At 41.0% G+C, this 22,774-nt stretch overlaps 1 protein-coding gene across 2 annotated transcripts; it reads left to right on the top strand.

Moving 5' to 3' along the window:
* Nucleotides 1–126: 126 nt before the first annotated feature.
* Nucleotides 127–18,379, top strand: urb2 (URB2 ribosome biogenesis homolog). Of its 2 annotated transcripts, none has more exons than XM_053316910.1 (12): nucleotides 127–190; nucleotides 1,239–1,421; nucleotides 1,612–1,788; nucleotides 2,786–3,897; nucleotides 4,016–4,154; nucleotides 4,253–6,704; nucleotides 7,236–7,396; nucleotides 7,626–7,736; nucleotides 9,822–10,064; nucleotides 13,156–13,252; nucleotides 14,701–14,834; nucleotides 18,026–18,379. In XM_053316910.1, the coding sequence occupies exons 2-12, from the start codon at nucleotides 1,296–1,298 to the stop codon at nucleotides 18,221–18,223; spliced, it is 4,950 nt and encodes a 1,649-aa protein (XP_053172885.1). In that variant the 5' UTR covers nucleotides 127–190; nucleotides 1,239–1,295; the 3' UTR covers nucleotides 18,224–18,379. The 2 variants fall into 2 exon arrangements, with proteins under 2 accessions (XP_053172885.1, XP_053172876.1); XM_053316901.1 differs by having other exon boundaries at nucleotides 145–190; nucleotides 1,269–1,421.
* The last annotated feature ends 4,395 nt before the right edge of the window (nucleotides 18,380–22,774 follow it).

Genomic DNA, 22,774 nt, shown 5'->3' with positions numbered 1-22,774 from the left:
ATATGATTTATTCATAATTTATAACAGATGATATTAGGTTCACAGCAGCATAGACATATACACACACAGTAACTTTTGGGAGCCGACAGTCGCCGATTATTTAGATCGGCTATCGGTTGCTTCTGCCTGGCGGGCGGGTTGAAAGTTGAAAGTTCATCACCTGAAAACAGCAGACACGTGCTGAAAAGTCGTAAGTTAAATGAGTGAAGTTTACTTATCTGCACGTAGCTATTATTTGTAGTTTTATTTTTTAGTCTCCATTGTTTTTGTCCTTGTGTGCCAACGAGAAGCAGCCTCCGGTATTAGCTCATTAGCTACGTTAGCAGGGACATGCTATCCAGATGGTTGCAGTTCGCGTTAAAGTTGCTTTTTTTAAAATGTGGAAATCAAATAGACAAGACATTTGGTTTTCACACAGGAGCAAGGTCATCTATGTAAAACCTAAATATGTTTGTCAACCCACGTGTGTGTCAGGCTGTAGGAGCTGTTAACTCTGGCCATGTGTGTGTGTGCAGCTGGAATAAGATCTACTTACCCAGCAGCTCAAAGTGTCTGATGATCTGTCTCTATATTAACAAAATACGTCTCTTATTGTTTCCCCAGTCTTGTGATTATTTACTCTGTTTAAGTCGGTGGTTGCAGCTGCACTGTAATGTTAGCAGAATCATTTTTAATGGCCGAGTATATTTACACATACAATAAATGTGGCTCTGGTGGTTCTCAGTGTACTTACACAAAATATCAACAAAAGTCTTTAAAAATAAACACAAGCAATGAATTATACAGGTGAAAAAGTTTCTGTGATCTGTAAACCGGACACAAATAGTACAAAGAACTGAAAAGTGCTGGTATAATTAATATAATACATGTTTATAAATCATTTAAAAAAATGAGATGTTACTTTAGTTAATATATGTATAAGATTTGTGTGTATTATAGTGTTCCAGGGTTGCACAGTGCCACAGCGAGTTCACTGTTCATAAGTGTGACAGTGAGGGGGAAGAAACTTGTAACTAAATGTGCTGTTAAAAAAAAACTGCCTCGTTGGGCACTTACTGCATGACTGACTTATGTCTTAGTCTTGGACCCAAATATATACAGTCTGTAAAAAAAGACAGTCTGATACAGAATTATCATGAATATTAATGTAACTCTATAATAAAGTGACTGCCACCCTGATTACCAGTCCATCTGAACAACATTTAAATCTATCAATATGTTGCATTCCCTCCTTGCAGCACTGACTCCTCTACTCGCCTTCTCTTTAGGCTTGAGAAGCATCACCTCCTGCAGTGATGGCTGCCATCTACTCAGGTATCCATCTGAAACTGAAGAGTCCTCAGACACCATGGGAGGACAAGTTGAAGCTGGCACGTTTTGCCTGGATCTCCTCTCAGTGCCTGCTGCCCAACAAGGAACAGGTAACAGCTTGAGTTGTGTTGTATAATGTGTGTCCTCATGTGATGATGCTTGTTGACCACACTTAGGGATTTGGACTTTCTAAGGTGCTATCTTATGATGAACAGCAGAGCACAGTATCTGTTTAATTAAAAAGCACATTATGGATTTTTACCATCTGTACATGTTTGTCTTGATCCTCTTTCTCTGCAGGTCTTGTTGGACTGGTGCACCCATGCCCTGACAGGGTGGTATAATCAAAAGGTTGGGTTCTCCCAAGATGTATTGGATGGCCTGTGGTGTTACCTTGATGACCTGCTTCATAGCCGGAAACTTCACACTCCTCTCAAGCAGGGCAAGACCATCAGCCTGAGGCTCAACATGGCACAGGTGTGTCCACAGTTAAAGAAAAACATCAGCACTCATGCATAAAACAGGTGGTACAGGAATGGTTAAAAGGCAGGGCATTGTAACACAAATTGTAGATAGATCTGATGGTTTAACTGAGTGTTCTTTGAGTTTGTGGCAAATGAAGGCTGGGAGTTTCTCTGCTGGGAGCAGAGCAGGCAGTGGCGCAGGGTGAAGGACTGAAGCAGGCAAAGGGGCATAAGGCAAGGCAGGGCAGAGCAGACAGGGGATCCACCATCCAAACTGGCAAACAACAGATGAGGACCAGGTTGATGCGGCAGGTATCCTGGGATCTAGTATGGTGAACCTATAGCTCAGGCAGAAAACAGGATTAGCAGAGTTCAGGAGATCAGAGAAACAAACGAGCAGATTACAACTTGGCTTCTGTACTGCATTAGTGACTAAACAATATGGTGAAGTCTGGAGAGATGAACTGCGGCTTTATACTGCTTTGGCTTGTAGAGTTTGATTAGTAGATCAGATGTGCTCAGGTTGAGTGGTGGGACAGGAAAACTGAGAGGCAACGCCCAACACACACAGAGGGAGAGGGAGGGAGGGAGGGAGAGAGACAGACAGACAGAGACAGAGAGAGAGAGAGAGACTTACAGTGTATTATGAATACCTGTGGCATTAAAAACAAAGCTCTAAAATGTCATTTAACTTGATGAGATCGCCTCTTAACTTCCTGTCAGTGATTGTGATTGATTAGAGTCACCAATTTTTTGTGGAAAAAGGAGTTGCATCTTTCAATTATTCTGTCTTGGAAAAAGCAAAACAAAAAACAGCTGCATAAACAACTGTAATGTATGTGATTGTCCACTTGATAATCACATACAAAACTGGCTGCTGCATATTCATACTCACGAAGATTAAGTATCTCTAAAAGTTGTGATTGAGCTGAAATAATTCCAGATGAAGTGTGAGTTAAAATGATAATATGGAATTTCTACTGACACTTTCTTTCCCTGTCTGCCTCCAGCTGCTGCTTGACCGACTTCAGGAGTGTTCACGTGCAGCTACTGGGCCTCCAGTGAGTGTATCCACTCTACTGAGCGTGTGTCGGGGCGTTCTCTCCTCTCCCGCTCTCTCATCTGTCTTTACCACCAAGTATGAGCTCATAGTCGATCTGCTAGCCAAGCTCTGCTCCCTTGCTTGCCGTGAGCTACAACAGCCGGTGGTCACTCAACCTGGTAGCGATTTGGAGACTTCTCAAACTGAGCTGATCACTGAAAGACCTCCAGATCACCCACAGTTAGATTCTGATAAGGCCCCTTCCAAGCAAAAGGACAAACACAGTTCAGCTAATTTGTTTGAGGTGTTGCTCCAAGTGTTATCGTGTTATTTATCAGTTCAGCGACAACAAGCCAATCCCAACAGAGTCTTTTCTTTGGTAACCAACCAGCTGATCCAGCCACTAGTGCTACTCAGACACCTGCTGACCTCTGGTGAACATGCGCCTTCTCACACACATCTGCGTCTCCGTCAGCAGCTGTGTAGAGACATCCGTGTCAAGATAGAGTCCATCATTCATTTAGCTCTCTTCCCCTCTGAGCATCTGACATCCTACAAGGAGGAGCTTCTTCCATCCAAAGAAGATTCTGGGAAGCGTGGTCCTGGAGGGGCAAAAGGCCCCTTGAAGCCAGTCAGTGCTATACTTTGCAAACTGAGCGCCCAGGGCTATTGTGAGCCATCGCTACACTACTCGGTGAAGTCAAACTCATATTCTCTGCTGTTTAAGCTATTTCTTGAAAGCTACGGAAAAGGCAGCAGAGAGAATGAGGAAGAGCAGAGGATGCTGTGTTTCTACTTTCTCACTAGATTGGTCCCGGCCTTGGATGTTGGTCTGGATGGACACTCACCCTCATCTGACAAAGCTGATCAGTCAGTCTCTGTGTCCACTGAGTCTCCCCCTGACTCTCCCTGTTCCCCAGAAAGCTGGAGCCTGGCCCTGCTGGCTGTAGAGTCCTTGCTGAGCCAGGCTCTGTCAGCTGATATTTACAATGTAGCAGCAGACAGGATAAGACACAAAGAGGTGCAGCTCAATTTTTACAGAGCGCTGGGACAAATGTTCTTCAATCAAGCACAGCCAAGGTAATGTCCAGTGTTCACCACTTCCTTGTTTGTGTTCTAAGTAATTGTTGTAATAAAAACTCTGGATTTGGATTTAGAGTTAAGTAACATTCTACACATGTAACATTTTGTCTTTCAGCATTCCAGCATGGTACCGCTGTCTGAAAGTCCTATTGAGTCTCAACCATCTCATTCTTGAACCAGACCTGGACCAGTTGTTGTCTTCAGCCTGGGTTAACGCTGACTGCATGGAAGCACGTGTGCAACGGGCCAGACAGGTCTCGATTCAATCAGTCTTATATTTTATTGTTCATTTGCAATTTGCAACAGCACTAGTAATTAAATATTTTTATTTATATGTTTGTTCCTCCAACAGCTCACGTTGTGTAGCCTCCTCCAGACCTACACCAAGCTCCGCCAGTTGCCGCGTCTCTTCTCAGAGCTCCTTTCTGTGATCTGTCAGCCAGCTCTGGACGACCTTCGACCCCCTCTGCTGTCTGAAGGGATCTCCAGCTCCCTCAGGACCTGTCTTCTGGATACACCTGCTTCCCAGGGTCTGGAGATCTGCTCATTAGTGTTGGAGAGCATCAGGAAGTATATTCTACCTGACCTGGTGAAGGAGAACAGAGAAGCAGAGAAGATGGAGATTGATGGAGGAGGAGATGATGAAGTAAAGATGGACCAGGAGAGAGACTGTGCATCCCTGAAGCTCTTCTCTCTCAGCCAGCTCCTTCATGCTGTTTTATTTAGCTTGAAGACTCTTGATAATGCCTCTCCTCTTCCTCTAGTCAGACAGAGTCATGGCCTGATGGAGGAGATGCAGCGAGTAGTCAAGGATTTGCTGCAGCTGTTGTCAGCAGAAAAAAAGGCTGTAAAAACAAATTTGAAAACCCAGAGAAAAGGCAAAAAGAATTTGGGCCACAAAGAGTCACAGAAGGCATCAGACTCTGAAATGAGGAAAATGTGGGAGCAGAAGATACAGGAGGCTGCTCTCCTCCTCAGATACACCTGGGTGGAAGTAGACACACTCTTTCATATTCACTGTAGCAAATACACATCTCTTGACTCAGCCCCGACTGCAGCTGGAAGTGAGATTGAAGACCGATCTCTCCTGACACGTATAGAGGGTCTTCTATCCTGTGAGGTAGAAGACTCTGTCGTCTCCCTCTCCTGCAGCCCCATGAGCTGTCTGCTGCTCAAACTCCTCACTTTGCAACAGATGAAGAAAGCCCTGTTAGATACCCCCTTAGTCGCAGAACAAAGCACAGCAGCACTGCTAAACAAGGCAGCCCTGTTTATTTTAGCTAAAGAGGAGCTTGAGGTGAGTCTGGATGGAGAGCAGGTATGGGGCGGGCAGATAGATAGTGTGAATGCCAGCTCCTACCCAGTTGCTCACTGGTATCTTCTCACGTCCAATTTGCCTTTGCTTGCTCCCTACCTGAACGGAGAAGATGTAGGCTACATAGCAAACGTACTTGTTGGATCATTGCTCAGCAGACAGACGGAGAGAGGCAAAGACGGCTGTCTGACTGTTTCCCTCTTATCTTCACAGCTTCTCCAAAGCTCCATTCTGCCTGAGTTGCCATCACTGTTCTCTGCCACAGTTAGTTCCCTCACACAAAGGATTTTTAGTGTTTTTGTGGCAGCACATACACCCAAGGTTTGTCCTACGCTCTTGGCATTTCAGGAAGGAGTGAAAGGGCAAGGACAAGGTCAACCTTTGTCCACACTGGTGAAAAAAGAGACTATAGTTGAGGATATATTAACATCCTCTAAGACTGGAGAGGTGTCTGTATTGCTGACTGACAAACAGACCAAAGAGCTGGTAAACTTACTCCAAATCTTAACAAACCTAAGCCCAGATGGGATGAGCTCTGAGGATCTCTCATTCATTTTCCTCCTCCTTCTCTTCATGCTCTCTTCCACCTCCTGTCATTCAGACCAGATGACCACAGATCCGCCTGCCTCTGGAGATGGTGTTGTATTCCTAGAGAAGCTGCTCAGAATTCTTACTTGTCTCCTGGAGGGTAAAAACTTCCAAGGCGTTTTGAAGCTCATCCATGGCGGCACTCTGCTGCAGGCTGTGGTGTCCTCTCTTCTCTGGCATAGCCACAGTGGAAGATTTTGCTCCACAAGTAGTTCTGATTGGTTGGATTTGATCAAAGCAGTACAGGGCTTCATTGGATCATTGGTCCAGTTGATTATAGTCAGAAACAGCAGCGTTCGCCTCAATCTGGAGCAGTTTGCCTCTTATCTTACCAACAAGGAAGTGGCAAGCAGGCCAGATCCTGGAGCATCTGTTCAGTCCATTCCTCTTCTGCTGACATCATTGACCTCTTTCTCCCAGACAATGACTTCTCACCTGGGAAGAAGCAAAACAATGGATCAAACTTTGATTCAGATGCTTGCAAGAACAACTGCTTCACTGGGACCAGCTGTCGAGTCTGTCCTCAAGACGCAGATTGTCGGTCAGCCAGCCAGCATCCTCAGTCAGGCTTTCATTGTGGAAGTTGTTACCGTCATGCTGAACTGTGAACTGTCTATACTGTCGGTGGAGGAGGAGAAGAAGCAGGGCGGTACCCAGCTGACCTTGGGTCATATCACCCTCTATCGAGGTTTCTGCCAGCAAATCCATAAAGAAATCAGCTCTGCCCCCAGACCCATGGACTTCCTGGTTGCATCTCTCCATTTCCTGTCAGCCTTCTACCGAGCAGTGCAGAGGACGGGACAAGAGAGGCAGGAGGAGCGAGAAGAGGAGAAGAAGGGAGGAAATGAATTGGATGAGCTGTACATTCAAACACTGCAGAATGTGCACAGGCTGCTGACAGGTAGATGGACACAATGTATAATTGACCTGTGAAATCCCCTCAGCATATTAACATAAGTTTATAACTCATCATATTTAATCTTTTCCATGTCAGCTCTGGAAAATTAGCACTTATGTTGAAGTAGCTACACAAATATGACAATATATTTAATATAGTTGTTACCCTTGAAGCCAAAGTCGGCCTATTTGTATACACATATGCATATACGCTCCTCAGCCGCTTCATTAGGAACACTTCTGCAATCTAATGCAATCCAGCACAACAGTTCTGACAGAAATTGTACTTTCAAGAAGCTTATGCATTTTCAGTTTTTGTTGACATTGTCAGGAAAGTGATAATTCTACTTTATGTTCATTATTGAGGTTGTAGTGGTTGGTGGTGGTTTACTGGGGTACATTATATTCAGAAGTTTTTCTAATATTTATCCTTGCTCATGTATGTTAATTGAGTGGACAAAATATTAGGAACACAATTCAATAAAATCCACCACGGATTACTTTGTTTTAATGAGTCATCATTTTACTCCTTTAGCTCCTTGGCTGTCTGCAACTGATTTATGTGAGTTAGAGCCGCCTGTGCAGGAGCTGCTGCGCCACCTGGTGGAGAAGAGCACCACAAGTCAGTTCAACCTGCTGCTGTTGATGATCAGAGAAGGGCTGGACACTGGCAAGCTGCGGGCTGGAAACTACAGGGTGAGGCTGATATTAAATTTGTACACTCCTATTGTAACATGTTGCATCACACTTACATAAACGGATCAGTTTTTCTTTCACATGTTTTATGACTCTGTTATCTTATTATGCGAAGCTTTCTTGAGAAATTCATATTCTGTGGAAAAAGTATTAATCAGATTTGTGGCTGCATTATGTGTCTGCCAAATTAACAGTTCTCTCTCTCCATCTCCTCCTTTACTTGCTCCAGGAGGTGCTATCTGCAGTAATCATCATAAAACTGCTTTCCTGTTGTCAGTTACCTGAACCCTGCTCTAAAGCTCTGTGGCTCATTGCACCACAGATCATATCTGCTATGGTGGTGAGAAACACACACACACACACACACACACACACACACAGACCATTTTGAGGAAACTCAGGCTTTCTGTCTATCAGCTGCCACAGTCTGGCTCCTGCACCAAAACCCTTCATCAGCTCAGAGTAGAATGAACTCAGACCTGCACATCACACAGAAAGAGCTTTTAGCTACCACATGACCAGCACACCAAACTCAGACATTAACAGCATGGATAAGGAAGTTCATAAAATAGGAAAGTGTGCAATAATCTATGTGTGAGAGTGTATTACCTGCGACACTGATGCCCACCCAGAAGGTGTACATGAGGAACGATGAGAGCTCTCCCACAGTCATGTGCTGGTTGGCCATCAGAAGGCCTCCTTTGTAAAGCACTGACAGGATCATGATGTTACCACTGAGACCAGTCTGAAACACACACACACACACACACACACACACACACACACTTGTTTGTATAGCCATCTTACTGAGGACACTCATTGACTCATTGCATTTCCCAGCCCCTTACCCTAACCTTAACCATCATTACTAAATGCCTAATCTCAGTCCTTAAACTGACCCTAAACTGACCCTAAACCCAATTCTTACCTTAAACCTCAAACCAAGTCTGGACCCTCAAACAGCTCTTTGAAGGTGTGTCAGAAAGTGAGGATTGGCCAAAGTGTCATCAGTTTCCTAAAATATCCTCACTTCCTAGGTGTACACACACAAAAAAATGACAGTAAATACAAGGAAAGTCGCACACACACACACATTCACAGACATGTACACGCACTTGCACCAAGAGTATCATGTTTTTAAGATGAGATGTTTCTGAGGCTAATGCAATAGTTTCATTATATGCACTAAGCCAATCATTTCAGACTGGATTCATACTGACTGAAAATGGTGCTGAAAATGTCCAAATCCAAACCTCAGAAGCAGAGACAGTATTTCAGTGACTGCAGACTACTACTACTGGATTGAAAACCTAATTTATAGCAATGAGGAGAAGTGTATATAATCAAGATTAGTTTCTCTGCTACCATTGAATAGGTAGGGAGGAGCCGGCCTGGCAAGAGGAGCTGCCCTCCAACCTAGAAGAATTGAAAGTGTATTGTGTCACTCAGTTCATTACTACAATGAACATATCTAGTTTAAAATCACTGGAGAGAAGATATACTGCCTAATATTTACAAAACACACCCCTTTGAAGCTAGCTTTGTGTTAATGGCTGCACTCAGAGAAAAGTCGGAAGTGCACCTGCCAGAGAGAAGTATTCCTTACTGCCAACACAATGGCAGCATTTTGAGATTCATGTGATTGAAATAATTATTCTTTTCAAGTGCAGTCAGGAGGAAAACCAGAAATCTGAAGTGCCTAGTAAAACGACAGCTGTGTTAGGACAAGCAGGGAACAGTGCCATGCTGTTGCTGCAAGTATTTTACAGTTTGTTCTTAGGCCCTACATCAGTAAATGTTTAGTTACAGCATGCTGGAAGTAAATGTGAAAGTTGTCTGGAGTGATTCAGCAGCCAAAATGACAATCACAGTCTGCTGATTTATGCTGGAATGTCTATTCATTGTGATTTTCGAGGCAGGGTCTTTTAATCAATATGTTTTCCATCAAGCCTGCTGGGTGGAGCACAGACAACACAGCCATACTACACACACACACACACACACACACACACACACACACATACACACACGGAAATGTTCTTTCCTCTGTTACCCACACTCATTATATCCATATGCCTGTCATTTGTCATTTCTGTAGTTCTCTCACACTCTTTTACGCAATTCAAAAGTCTTGAATGATCTAAAATCAATGTCAAATATTAATGTGAAATAATTATATTTTTATATATAATTCAGTGCAGTGTTTTTAAAGGTTTTTTCTACATGTAGCCCTCTTACAACATGTCTTGAGTTGATAACAAAGTAATATCCAAAACATTTTGTCATCATGATCTTTTTGTCAGTTTCCTTATTTTTATTTTGGCATTAAATTAATTACTTTCAGAAACCTTTTAGAAGTTGAAATGAAAATAGCACAATATGGCAGACTTTCTAACATCTGTGTGCACATTTCTCTGTGTTACAGTTTCTAGTAAGATCATCCAGTGATGACATCTCTCTGACCCTGAACTTTACCATCCCTGTGGTAATATCAATGACATCACTGCTGCGTCAAGGAGAGGGTCTCTTCACCAACCCTCATCACGTGATCTTGATCCTTGGGGCTCTTCAGTCAGTGCCTCTTGACCACTTAACCCCGGTCGTCTACCATTCAGCATTTCTTGCCGTTCATGAGGCGCTGTTTGCCATCATCCAGTGTCATCCTCAGGTAAGAAGAGGCAGACGTGGGGAGGGAGGGAGTGAATGGGTATGATATATGAAAAAAGGAAGCATTTCTTGTGAGTGTACGCCACTTCAAAAAAAGTTTTGTTTTCATTCTGATTTGGGTTTATGTTCAAAGAAATATATATATATATATATATATATATACATATACACACACACACACACACAATTAATGGAACAAACTGGGCAAGACTGGACAATGCTGACAATTAATCAACATCTCAGTTGTGATTACTTGTCTTTATTTTGAACATTGATGTGATGATTGTAGATACTTTCAGAGGATATTTACACACAAGATAAAAATCATATAATATGAAGACCAAACCAGCAGAGTTGTTAAGTCATTAATTCGTTAAAATGTTTTACCTCTATATCGCAAGACTTTTGTCTCCCTCTTCTGGCAGTGAGAGTAATTACAACAACACTTTGGACATGTGCTTATGTCATATCCTCTGCTGTAGCCTACTCTTTCACTTCTGTTGTGGCTGTAAAACAGCCAATAAACAGTTTTGAGTGTTACACAACGCACACAAAATGACTCATCTCATCAAAATTTGATCTCTTCAATCCAGTAACATCTGAAAAGTTTAGAAGAGCCACATGATTCAATTATTTTATCCCCATTCATTTAGCAGAGAGCTAACCAAAAGTCTGCCTGATGTCTCTAGCATGATAGCTCTGCACTCTGAGCACACGCAGTATGCTTTCATCTGGCCTGTACAGGATGTCAAACCTGACACATTGAAATCTTCAGCATACTGTGAAATGTATCTGCTGGTGATGGGCTTAATCAGCATTGCGTGAACTCATGTGTCAAGGGTTTGAATGTAAAGAATGTTCGTTTATATGTAAAAGTTCTGCAGGTTTAAATACACATTTTCATTTCTGGAAAGCTATAATTAAAGCAATTTTACAACATTGCCGAAGTCAAAATACGTCAATGGACAAACACAGGGAGAACATAAAAACTCATCACAGAAAGACCTCAGTGTGCATAATGTGCAGTTTTTTTTCTCACATTTAAATTTCTTTGTGAAGGTTTTTACAGTGAGCTGTAATGAAGGTAATTTGAAGTCAAGGCTGCTGTTTAGATCCATGATTTGCAGAGAATTGAGGCGGTATGTGCCTCAGACTCTGCTGAACCCACATGATGTCCCAGAGGAATGTCGCTTTAAACCAAAGGATATTGCAGCTCACCAGAGTTGTGCTACAGCTGCACAAAAACCACACAATGTTCACATTTTAAGCTTTTGTGTGTGTTTTGTGTCAAAAGATCTAAATAGTTTCTCCCATAGCAAGACACCAAGAAATGTAAAACCTTTAAAATGAATCCACATTCCAATCCACTGACGACCAGCTTTATTCATGCTCAAATAGTGTTAACGTGATAATTCTTTTACTTTCTCACTTTCTGAAATGTTGATAGTTTTTTTAGCTCAGAAACTGTGACAGAGTGGGACTGAGATGGGCCAGCTGCACCGAATAAAACGGGGCAAAAGCCAGCTAACTGATATCAGATGTTTGTGAGGACAGAAGACAGCGGCAAAGTAGACCAGCAGAGAAGGAGGGAGGGGGGCTGAATGGAGAGTACATTTATAGGGGAAGAGCAACGAGTAAAGACATAAGTGATAAAGAGAGGAGATGGAGAACAAAAGAGTAAGATGTGACTGGAATGTGATACACAAGGGAGGTTTAAGGACAAAGTAGAGAAGAGGGGAGTGAGCTGGAGAGATGTGATAGGACAAGAGAGGAGGGAGGAAGTGGAGTGGTGGAGGGTGGAGAGGTAGGGGAGCTGGCATGGGGTGTAGGTTGGCATAGAGCAGGTTTGGGTTGATGGAAACCATTACTGACTACAGCTGGTGACATCATCTCCCCTTCGTTTCTCTCTCTGTATTTACCCCTCCCTCAGCCCGCTATAGGCCTCGAACAGAGAGAGAGAGAGAGAGAGAGAGAGAGAGAGAGAGAGAGAGAGAGAGAGAGAGAGAGAGAGAGAGAGAGAGAGAGAGAGAGAGAGAGAGAGAGAGAGAGAGAGAGAGAGAGAGAGAGAGAGAGAGAGAGAGAGAGAGAGAGAGAGAGAGAGAGAGAGAGAGAGAGAGAGAGAGAGAGAGAGAGAGAGAGAGAGAGAGAGAGCCAGAGCCAGAGCCAGAGCCGCAAACATAGCTCTTGTGGGAATCCAACTTTTACATCACTCATTTTCAGAGCTGTACGTTTATGGCTGCTCTGTTACAGCTCAAGCAGTGAAAATGATGTGATCGATGAACTGAAGGATAGTTTAATCATAAAAATGTTTCTCTTTTCAGTCTCTGACACTCTAAAACGTTTCATTTAAAGTCAGTAAAAACACATTTTACTGCACTGTATGACAACATCACATTTATACACTTTATGTCTCCTGCGAGGCTTCATTGAAGCTGTTTGATGTTTACAGAATGAAATCTTCAAACCCAAGACAGTTTTTTATGCCTTCACTGGTTACACCAGGTGGAAATGTTCTGCATATTTTCTGAATCATTTTATATACATTTCCCCGTAATCCAACCCCAAACTATTGAAAAAGGTCTCCGCACACCTGAATATGTGACAGGTGTGTGGGAGGAAGACAAAACTTGAATAAAAATGAGACAAACTCCCACACACTGTCTCACTTGCTGTTGAAATATTCATCAGTTTTTCTCATTTTTGTCCCATCACTCAACCTAACCTTGTTTTTTGGAAACAGTTGAATCTCTGTCTGAATTTGAAGTAAACTTCTGGATGAATTTGTGGGTCTGGCAAAGTGGAAGTTCTTTTGACAGTATCGACCTTCTGTATAAGAGCTGTGTGTTAGCGTTATTCATACACAGTGAAGTCAATATTTGATGTCCTCCTAGTTTTTTTTTTTCCCCCTGTTTTTACCAGTGTCTATTACTGTGGGAAATACTAATTAAGAAATACATAAAATTTCACATTAATTTAAAAGCAGAGGAAACAAAAGGTGCCATTATGACCATCCAGCAAACAATACAGGTTGATTCTACTTCCTAATAAGGAGCATGTTTTATAACTGTATTCTTCTGTGTGTGTGTGTCCAGGTGATGCTGAATGCAGCTCCGTCATTCTTGAATGTCTTTCATCGTCTGCTGGCATCCGTCATGCATGAGGGTCGGCAGAGAGGAGATAGTGACACAGGTAACACATACAGGTTCAGACAAGTAGAGAAACAGCTATTGGCTTGGAGAGAAACATTACAATTTTGTCTGTGCAAAGGTTGTGTCTGTGTGCTTGGAGAATTGGGTACTTGATGGGCTATTTTCTGCCTGGCTAACACCAGACCACATCTCGATCTCATGTGAGATTGAGGTAGGGTCTGGCGAGGGGCCGTTCATTTTCTCGTATTTGAGGCGGGATCAATGAATGTCAATCAAATGTTTCTGTACGTTACTGGACAAACTTACAGCCAATCATATCAATGATAGACGATGACGTATTCAGAGCATGTAGGGAGCCGTGCGAACACGTCCTTTTTATGAAGGGAAAATCATGTAACGCGAACGAACAAGTTTTTGTTCTATTTTTAAAGTGAACTGGCCTTCCAATGTATTTAGCACACAATCTACTGCTGCTTCAAACAGTTGCTGCACCTCCGGGGCCGCCATGCTAGATGTAAACCGAGTCGCTCAGTCTTGAGTCCGCCTCCCCGTTCTGTGATTGGTTCCCTATCTCAGGCAAAATTTTTGTCTTGGTGGCCATGCTAACTTAACATGAGAGCATGGGTATACCCAGGCTACTATTTTCTGGGTCCAGACCTTTCAAGTCAAGTTGGCAATTGTGTCTGATATCAGGCAAGGCCTGCTGATGAAGACCACACTGAGATAGGAAGTAATAGGGACCTCTTATGAAAGTCTGGTGTTACTTTTATTTTCATTTAATGTCAGTGACTTACTTTGCCTACATTGTTTTTGCACAGGGTTTAGTATCTTCTTAAAATGTAACAGATTAGGAGAAAAGTAGTTAATACTGAACTTGAACTTCACTTTTATCCTCTTTTTGATTTCAAAAGGAAAATGTATCTTTCTACTATTTTCTCCTGAGAGACTTCAATGGTCGTGGCACTGATGTGTAGGGAGTCATGCCCAAGAACACTTTAGCATTTCAATACTGTTTGCAGAGCTTGATCTTTTCTTTGCAGCAGCAGCCTGCCAGAAAGATGTTGGGACAGGGAACACTGACAGTCTGGATGCATATTTCAGTCTAAATTCAATGCAAACTGCTGGCATCTGTGGCAGAAATCGCTACATAGTCATCATAGAAATGAGTGAACAAGAGTCAACAGGAGTGCTGTTTTAGCAAGTTGTTGAAGTATCCAATCCTATTTTCCGCTCCACTAATAACCCAATTTCCTCATGGCTTCCAAGTTGATGTATTACCTTAGCTTGAAAAAAAAAATCATTTAAGTCAGATAGTGCAATTACAGTGTTGTATAGCAACATCATTATTGAAATTGAAGCAACTCAAAAGCCTGGAGGAAACTGCCAAAACATTAAGTCTCTGGCATAATGCTCTATGTTTACTCTAAACTCAAGTTTCCACAAGTAAACAGGTTAATGAAGTAACATCTGTCTCTTTTTTTTCTCAAGGTCCAGACAGTGAAGTGTATCTGCAGTGCTCCAGACTGATTGAAAGGATGTACTCTCACATTGCTGCTGTTGCCGAGAGCTTCACCACACTGTCGGCCTTCATGGTGGCCGAGTATGTCACAGAGCTGCAGAAGGTACAAACACACATTTTAAGTGTTCATCTGTCTTATTTTGCTAAATATTCACATTGGAAAATGACTCTCTGTGATGATGTTACAGCTTGGTGACAGAGCAATGAGAGTGTCAACATATGCACAAACAGTCATAGTATTATACAGAGTCAACAGAGTTCCTCATATAAAACCATCTGTCATGCCTGGTTATTTTCTACAGCTGTGAGTGACACACACACACACACAAACACACACACACACACACACACACACACACACACACACACATATATGAATGAAGCGGCAGGATCCCAGCTGATCCTTTGATCCAGTCTAGTTTGTCTGCTGGTGCTGTGTTGAGCTGAGCAGAGTGACGGAGATGCTGACGCTCAGAAACAGAGATGAGAAGGGTTTCCATTGGCCAGATTGTAAATGTTTGCAAATCTCAGTGAACAGGTCCAGGATTACTGTAACTCCAATGTACTGGAATGAAGCTTTGGGTTGGATGTTCCCTCAAAGCAGTGAGTCACGTCTGGTTTGTGAACACAACTCCTCTCTGCTACCAGACTGTACTTAACATGACGCCAGCCTGACTCAGCATTTTCCAGCAGAGAGGAAGACATGAAAGTAGCAGACAGACAGACAGACTGCATGAATGGACGGACAGATGGACAGAAAGAGTGAGGAAGAGGATTTGGGGATTCTTTTAGCTCTGCATGAGTAATCTAATATTCCTAAAATTGGATTTTTATTGTGCTTTTAATGGGGCCTTTTAAAGAGATGGACCTCTTTGTAAGTCCGGGGTGATTTAGCTTTTCTGTGTCAGGACGGTTTCTAATGGCTCTTAGCCTGAACTGAACTTTCCATGCAGTGGCCATGTGTTATTAGGCCAGAACACAACAGAAGCAACAGTTGAGCTTTTATGACTTCATGCTGAATAAGTATTTTCTATTTAAATCCTTATTTTTAATGTCACTTTATTGTACTTGCATTTTAATATGTAGTTATTTCGATTAAACATGTCATGAATGCTCACACAGTTGAAAATGGACACAACAGCAGCAGATAGAGACATTGGGTTAAGGTTTCAATAAGTTAAACACAATGTTATATATTAGGAAACAATATTTTATTGATATGTATTGATCTCCCCAAATGTTATTATATGTGATTTTGCAGATACAGTAGGTAGTGAAGCCATCTTTACTTACTGCATGTAGCTCAAAATCACAAGGAAAAGCAGAAGTGAATGTTCAGTTCAAATTCAATAGATGGAATCTAACCACAAACTGCCTCAGTGCACTCTTGAATGACACATCACTATCATGTTGGGCTGGGAAATGTATGTTCATTTTGCCCGAGGGAAGTACACGACCATTGTGCATGATTTACACTGAGACATTGACCATAATGAGGAGTGTGATTGTGAAATGCCACCAAATATGTCTATTTTGAACATAACTACCCCAAAAACACAGACATAAGAAACACAAAACTGAACCAGTTGAAGTTGTGATATCAAGACTCCAGTGAAGACCTCATATTGTAGCAGACTCGTCAGTGAACACTTAGACCAGTGTCTCTGCCTGGTCACCTTTTTTTACTCAAGAGCTGATGGCACAGTAAAGCGTAAACCACAGGGGCCTTATGCTGTTTTTTAGTATGAATAAAAATAGCATTTGTACAGTTTTGCAAACCAGCTTTAAGTGACAAGTGCAAAAGTGTTTGGGGTAAAGACTGTGACTCATCAGCTTCCAGGTACCACTGAGGACTGGTAGGCCACAGAAGTAGCTCTGTACCACAGATATAAACATCACTTTGGGTTCATCACACAGCAGTGCGCTACCACTGGGCTCCTGTTCACTGTCGGTCACACTGATTCAGGTATAATAACAATACCAGGTATTTGTTAATTGTTAGGTGCACCACTAACTGTAACTTTAGTAAACTACTGCTCCACATATCTGAAAACCCAGCTTTGTTTGTTCAAAAAAACCTCATGTGAAACCTGTCATTAGGAGAGGCAGGTTTTATTTCATCATTTAACAAATACAGTCAGCAGGACAGAGCGGCCATCGTCTTCACACTCTTTGTAACGATGAATGTCAAAGGACTGCGGTCCAGCCTACTGAACAGATCATCAGGTCATGGTGCTGTAACACCTACACCTGTGGGAGTATAATGTGTCAGGGATGAATAACTGGGCACTTTTGAGTATTGTACTCGCTTGTTTTGCAGAGTTCACTGAGCACAAGAGGTGTTGTTTGTGTATTATGTTTCTGTGTGTGTGTGTGCGTGTTGGATAAAGAGAGCGAGCCTTGGTGTGATGTTGGTTGTGTAGTTGGATGAACACACTGTTCAGCTTCTGTCACACAGGTAGATGTCTATGTGTAAGACTCCAGAGGCTTTTGCTGCTTCTATTAGGAGATGTAGACCAGATCAGGTTCTATGAATCTGTGTCATTTAACTAAATTCTGTGTTGAAAGTAATCATTCCTTTTTCATTTTAATTGATCCTGTTCAGAAAGTTCTTCATTCTGATGGCTTTGGCAGTATTTCTCTAACCAATAACCAACCATCTGTTACATTTGACCCTGTCTCTTCTTTGGCTTCCAAACAGCAGTAATTCATTGATCATCAGCATCAGCATTGCTCCTTTATAGTCCGCCCTTAACATTTGCATTAACATACATTAAGCCAGTATGCATGAAGATGTCTGTCCTTTGATGTCACTCTAACCTACAGCTTTAAAGCTAATTGTGAGAACTACATGAATATTTAGCTCTAAATTATGTATTTAGGTCTAAATAAATTATGTGCCAGAATAATTATATTCTGGCACATAATTTATGGCTCAATGTGTTTACCTCAGGCTGCTCTCCAGGCCATATGTGAATTGCCACATTTGATTTCATGTTGCTTTTAATTTAATAAGAAAGAGGAAAAGATGATCTTGTGAAAGTGCATGTGGAAAATGGGGAAGGAGAAATGAATGGCAGTGGGTGTGTGTAAGACAGGAAGGATAGTCACTGCCTTGTTGACTAAGCCTGATGTTGGAAGTTTAACCAGTGAAACAAAGATATCACAGTTTGTGAAATAAATATGAACATTTTCTGACCTCAACTTCATCTTTCTTGCTTTTGCCCTCTTCTTTTACAATTTGTCTTCAGTTTTCTTCTCTTTTAGTAACTGTCCTCTTAAATGTCTCTCCAGGTTACTCTGCGACCGGACATTAAGCTGCATCTGACAGAGGGGATCTACCGGATACTGGACCTGTGTATGGAGCAGGATATCAAATTTCTGACGGCTGGGTTGCAGATGGGCATCAGAGAAGTGTTCAATGAGCTCTACGGCAGCTACACCCATTACCACAAAGCCCAAAGGCAAGGAGAGGACAAGTACACAGTTTGAACCTTCAGTTTAGATGCCAATTAAATTAAAATAGAATTAAGTGTATGGTAATATGTAATTTCTTCTTTTTGTGGATGAGTGTAAACACAGTTCTCACTGTGAAAGCTCACAGTAGATTTGTTTTTGCTCCTTGGAGACAGTTTAAAAAAAAAGAAAGAAATTGGACATCATGGTTGCCTTGAATTCTGCACCTGAACACAACAATCATCATAAACTCTCTGAGAAATAACACGTGGCATCACAGGTGTATGCCAAATATCTTCTGTTCTTTACATATTTAAACAAATCCAATAAAAATAGTTCAATGTAAGCTTGTAAATCAGTGCCTCTAAAATGGCCTGAGGGGGGTTGTAACTACACCCACAGGCATTAAAAAACTCAAATGCATCTCCTGATATAACAGATTAATACTTGTTGTCTGCACAATTATTTATATTTGGACCACTTAGGTTGCACATAAACTTTCAGCTTGTACCTGACTGGAGGAGCAGTCGCTGACAGTCAGAGGAAGTTTACACTGATAGGCATGACAGGAAGTGGTCACTGTATTTTTAAAGCACTGAGGTTAAAGGTGCTTCCTCAGCAGACTCACCTCTCATTGTAACTGTGATGATGTATAAAATGATGCATTTACATTGTTGAAGAAGCCCAGTTCAGTGACGAAAAACAAATGGATTTATGTGTAAATTGTACTTTGTCTTTTCTAAATGTTGTTTTTGTACTAAAATGTTATGATTCAATACAGATTGATTTAAATCTAATTTCATTCTCAAACCTGTTTCTGTCATTGTGTGAGTAGTATTGTTGACTTGATAACACCCTAAACCAAACAAGGCAAAAAAAAACATGAGTAAAACAAAAAACAATCAAATAAAGCAGCATTTTTACAGTTAAAGAAATGAGAGGAAATCATGAACTGTATTTCTAGCATTTCACAGAGACTTGACAGATTTTTTGGCTTTTATATGATGAAACTCCCATCAGATCCTGGCAGATCAGGAGTTTGTTATCATAGCTCACATCAGCACATTGATTTAAAGACAAGCTTTTCTGTGGGAGTTTTGTGCTTCAGAATTTTCCTTTTATAGATGACAGTTTTACCTCAAGATTTTTGTACATTAGACATAAAACAGGAATATCAAAGCAATGTTCAAGAAAATGGAAAGCTGTTTACAAAATCTTTCGTCTAAGAGCCTTTACCTCAGTGAAAGCTTCAAAAATGAGACATTGAGTCAGACAGCTTGAACAGGGCTTTGCAGATCTTTTGTAGCACCACTTCTTTAAAATCTCAATGAAAGCAGGGTCAAGGTGCCATGAGCAGACCAGTCCATTGATTTGAACCTTTATGTTTTGCCCTTTGTGTAAATGTTCAATACAGTTAGTTCTGACTAGCCTGAAAGGTTTAGCTAAATATTTTGAGTGAAAGTGCATGCACAGGAAGTATGTCCACAAGGTTCTAGCAGTAAATAACACTTGTGTGAATGTGTTAATATCCGTGGGTGTGAAGTGTGTTCATTTACATTAACTGTAAGAATACAGTAATATAAAAATAAGTGTTTGTTGGAGGGACTGCAACTAAGATCCAAAATCACCAACATTCAGCAATCTGTGTTTGTTAAATGCTACAAAACTGGAAAATGACCTCCTACAGTGTACGGGAAAATGTGGTAATGCTGGCTAAAACTGTGTCCACACCTGCAGATGCCTATAGAGAGCAATGAAGTTGCATGAAGAAGAGTAATGAGATTAAATGACATCACTTGAGAGAAGCCACAATACTAACAAGATGTGCCTCTGAAGAAGGTAGCAACCCTTCTGTGTCTGTGATTCCAGCACAGCAGCTCTAGATCATACAACATCTGGAAACATGCAGAATTCTCCGCATCTCACAAATACTTGGCAGCTGCACCTTTTTACGTTTTTTCCAGTGAAACCAGTTTTACACAATCTCACCCGTCTAGCTCATGCTGAAAGACTTCAACTTTTACATAGACCTGTGACTTGAATTTTAGTTAGTTTTTCTAATCTTTGGTTGCCTGCCTGACAGATCATTTAATTGGTCTATGCTGAGCTGAGTACGTCGTACAATTTACTGCTCCCTTGATGACAAGAATCAAGCACTATATGTTTTACGTACAGTATTTAAAGGTTGTTACTTAACCTAAATATGTTACACTAACTCAAAATATGGCTAATACACTCAAATGGGCATTATATATAATTAAATATAAGTCTGTAGTCTGTTGGTAGCCTTCTTATTATTTATCTTTTCTCTGAACTATTTTGCATTCACAGACAAACCAAAAATGTGAACCTCTTATTCCAGTTACTGTTTTTTTGATCAATGAATAAGTCTGCTGATCTAAGGCAGAGGTTATGCTGCAGTTTGCCTGATGTTTTAATGACCATTTCATTTTAAATTATGTGTCTATTTTGTAGAACTTCTACACAGTTAAACACACAAGTTAACCCCATTTAAAGTAACTCGACAGGTACTACACTGGTTAAGATGGTCAACAAGTTCAGACCTGCCTATCCTCTTTTTCTGGGAGCCAAACTGTCCCTCTTCAGGGGTAATTTGAGACCCTCATAACAGTTACTCTGGACATCCGAGGCAAAGGGCAGAAGATAAAAACCTCTTTTACCTTTGTGCCACTAAATTTGCACATCTGTTTCTCTCTCCTGCACTCCAACACTACTGTAGGTAACATAAACACACTGAGTCTCTCCTCAGACTGCTGTGGCCACAGCAGCAATGAATAAATGTGTGTGAGTGTGTAATACTACTGGGACGCTCTATGGAGACAGAGCACAAAGTGTGTATTGATAGTATTTTTTAACCTGGACTGTGGGGCTTTTTTCTCTCAGTTAAAATCACATTTTATTACCATTAAATTGAAGAATGTCAGGGGCAGAAAGAGGCACGCTGAACATGAAGGAGACCTTCAGTTTAGCCAGAGGTGTTCAAGTGGAGATCTATCTCAGTCAGAGATGATCTGAGTGCTGCACAACTGAGAAAAGTTGTCTTCAGTGATTTTGAATTGTTCAGCAGTGATTGGGTTGACTCACTCCAAAATGTCTCAGGATATTTCAGGATTTTCAAAAGGCAGTCTGTCACCTACAAGATGAATTAATGTTTCTCTTTTCTGCTTTCAAAAGTCATTAATTGGATTTCATGGAAACCAATTTCCACTACTCTACCTCAAAGAAAACTCCCCACCTGACTTTTCATAACTTACATTATTCATGTTTCTTCCTTATAATTAGGCATTGTACCTTTGTATGACTTTGTATCCCATAATTATGCAGCTCAGTGAAGTTGAGGCATGTCTCCCTCTAATCTTATCAAAGGTATTTCTCTGACTTTTAGCATACAATCAAGATGAAGCAACATGGTCATGTTTCAAATCTAATAAAATAATTACTAAAATTTCTGCTGTGACAGCAGCAACAAACAAGCCATTCACAGTCAGTGTCTAACTGGAAGCAGTGGGTGACCTTGCATTTACCTGGTTTTATTAGAAGTCTTTACTGTGACACGCAGCCTACTGTGAACACTGATTAAGACACTTTACTCACCACGCCACTAAATACTTTTCAAGTAACTTCTGGTTCATTACACAAAGTCAGAGGTGCACACAAAGTATAATCAAGTAAATGTTTCAGTTTAAGTCTATTTTTATTGCTCACCAATCCAAGACCCAGTGCATGTGCCAAACTTTAAATACTCTTTTGGTTTCATAATGAACAGAAAGTGGTTCAGCTGTATTCAAGAGTTGTGAGATTTGGTCCTAATTAGAGCAGGAAACTAACAGGTTTATAATTTATTTTGTATCAAGTATCAGAAAACTGTGATAAATTACAATTTCTTACACCCAAGTAAATCAGGTCATTAAATTGCTTGGTTTGGCCGAACAATGCTCAGAAACGTGAAAATATTCTAGTCCATTTTTATCTATCAAAGTAAATATCATAAATCACACATTTCCCTCAGGGACTTTGCAATCTGTAGAGCAATAAAACCTCCTCTGTATTTAGACTCAGTTTTATTCAGTTTATTGTCACATAAGATAAAGAGAAGCAGCAAATTCCTAAAATGAATATGCTTGAACAAGAAAATGTTTGTTTTTGTTTGAAAAATGACTTCAATGATTATTCAATTACCAAAGCAGTTGTGATTACTTTTCTGTCAAATGACTGCTCAGCTGTTAATAGTTTATTTGTGTTTTCATTATTTATCAAATGTAAAACATTGTTCTCTCTTTCATGTTTGTTTATTCATATTTAGGACTTATAGATTAGGACAGGGACCGTGCTATAAATGTGTGTGTCAGTTTAATTTTATGGGTGGGAAGAAGATTACTCAAGACAGAGAAAATGAGGGAACATGAGTAAAATGTTCAATGTGGAACCTATTTTTTTGTATTAAGCTGTTTCTGAATAAAATATGTTGGGGTGAGGGGGCGTAAGCAAAAAAGTCCTCGACTTTTTTCTATTGCCGTCCCTGAAGTTTCCACCAGAATAACACTCAGCACAGAAAGAAAAGGAAAG

Source organism: Scomber japonicus, chromosome 1 (genome assembly GCF_027409825.1).
Source record: "Scomber japonicus isolate fScoJap1 chromosome 1, fScoJap1.pri, whole genome shotgun sequence".
In the NCBI taxonomy this organism is placed as follows: Eukaryota; Metazoa; Chordata; class Actinopteri; order Scombriformes; family Scombridae; genus Scomber; species Scomber japonicus.
This window is presented reverse-complemented; position numbering and strand designations above follow the sequence as displayed.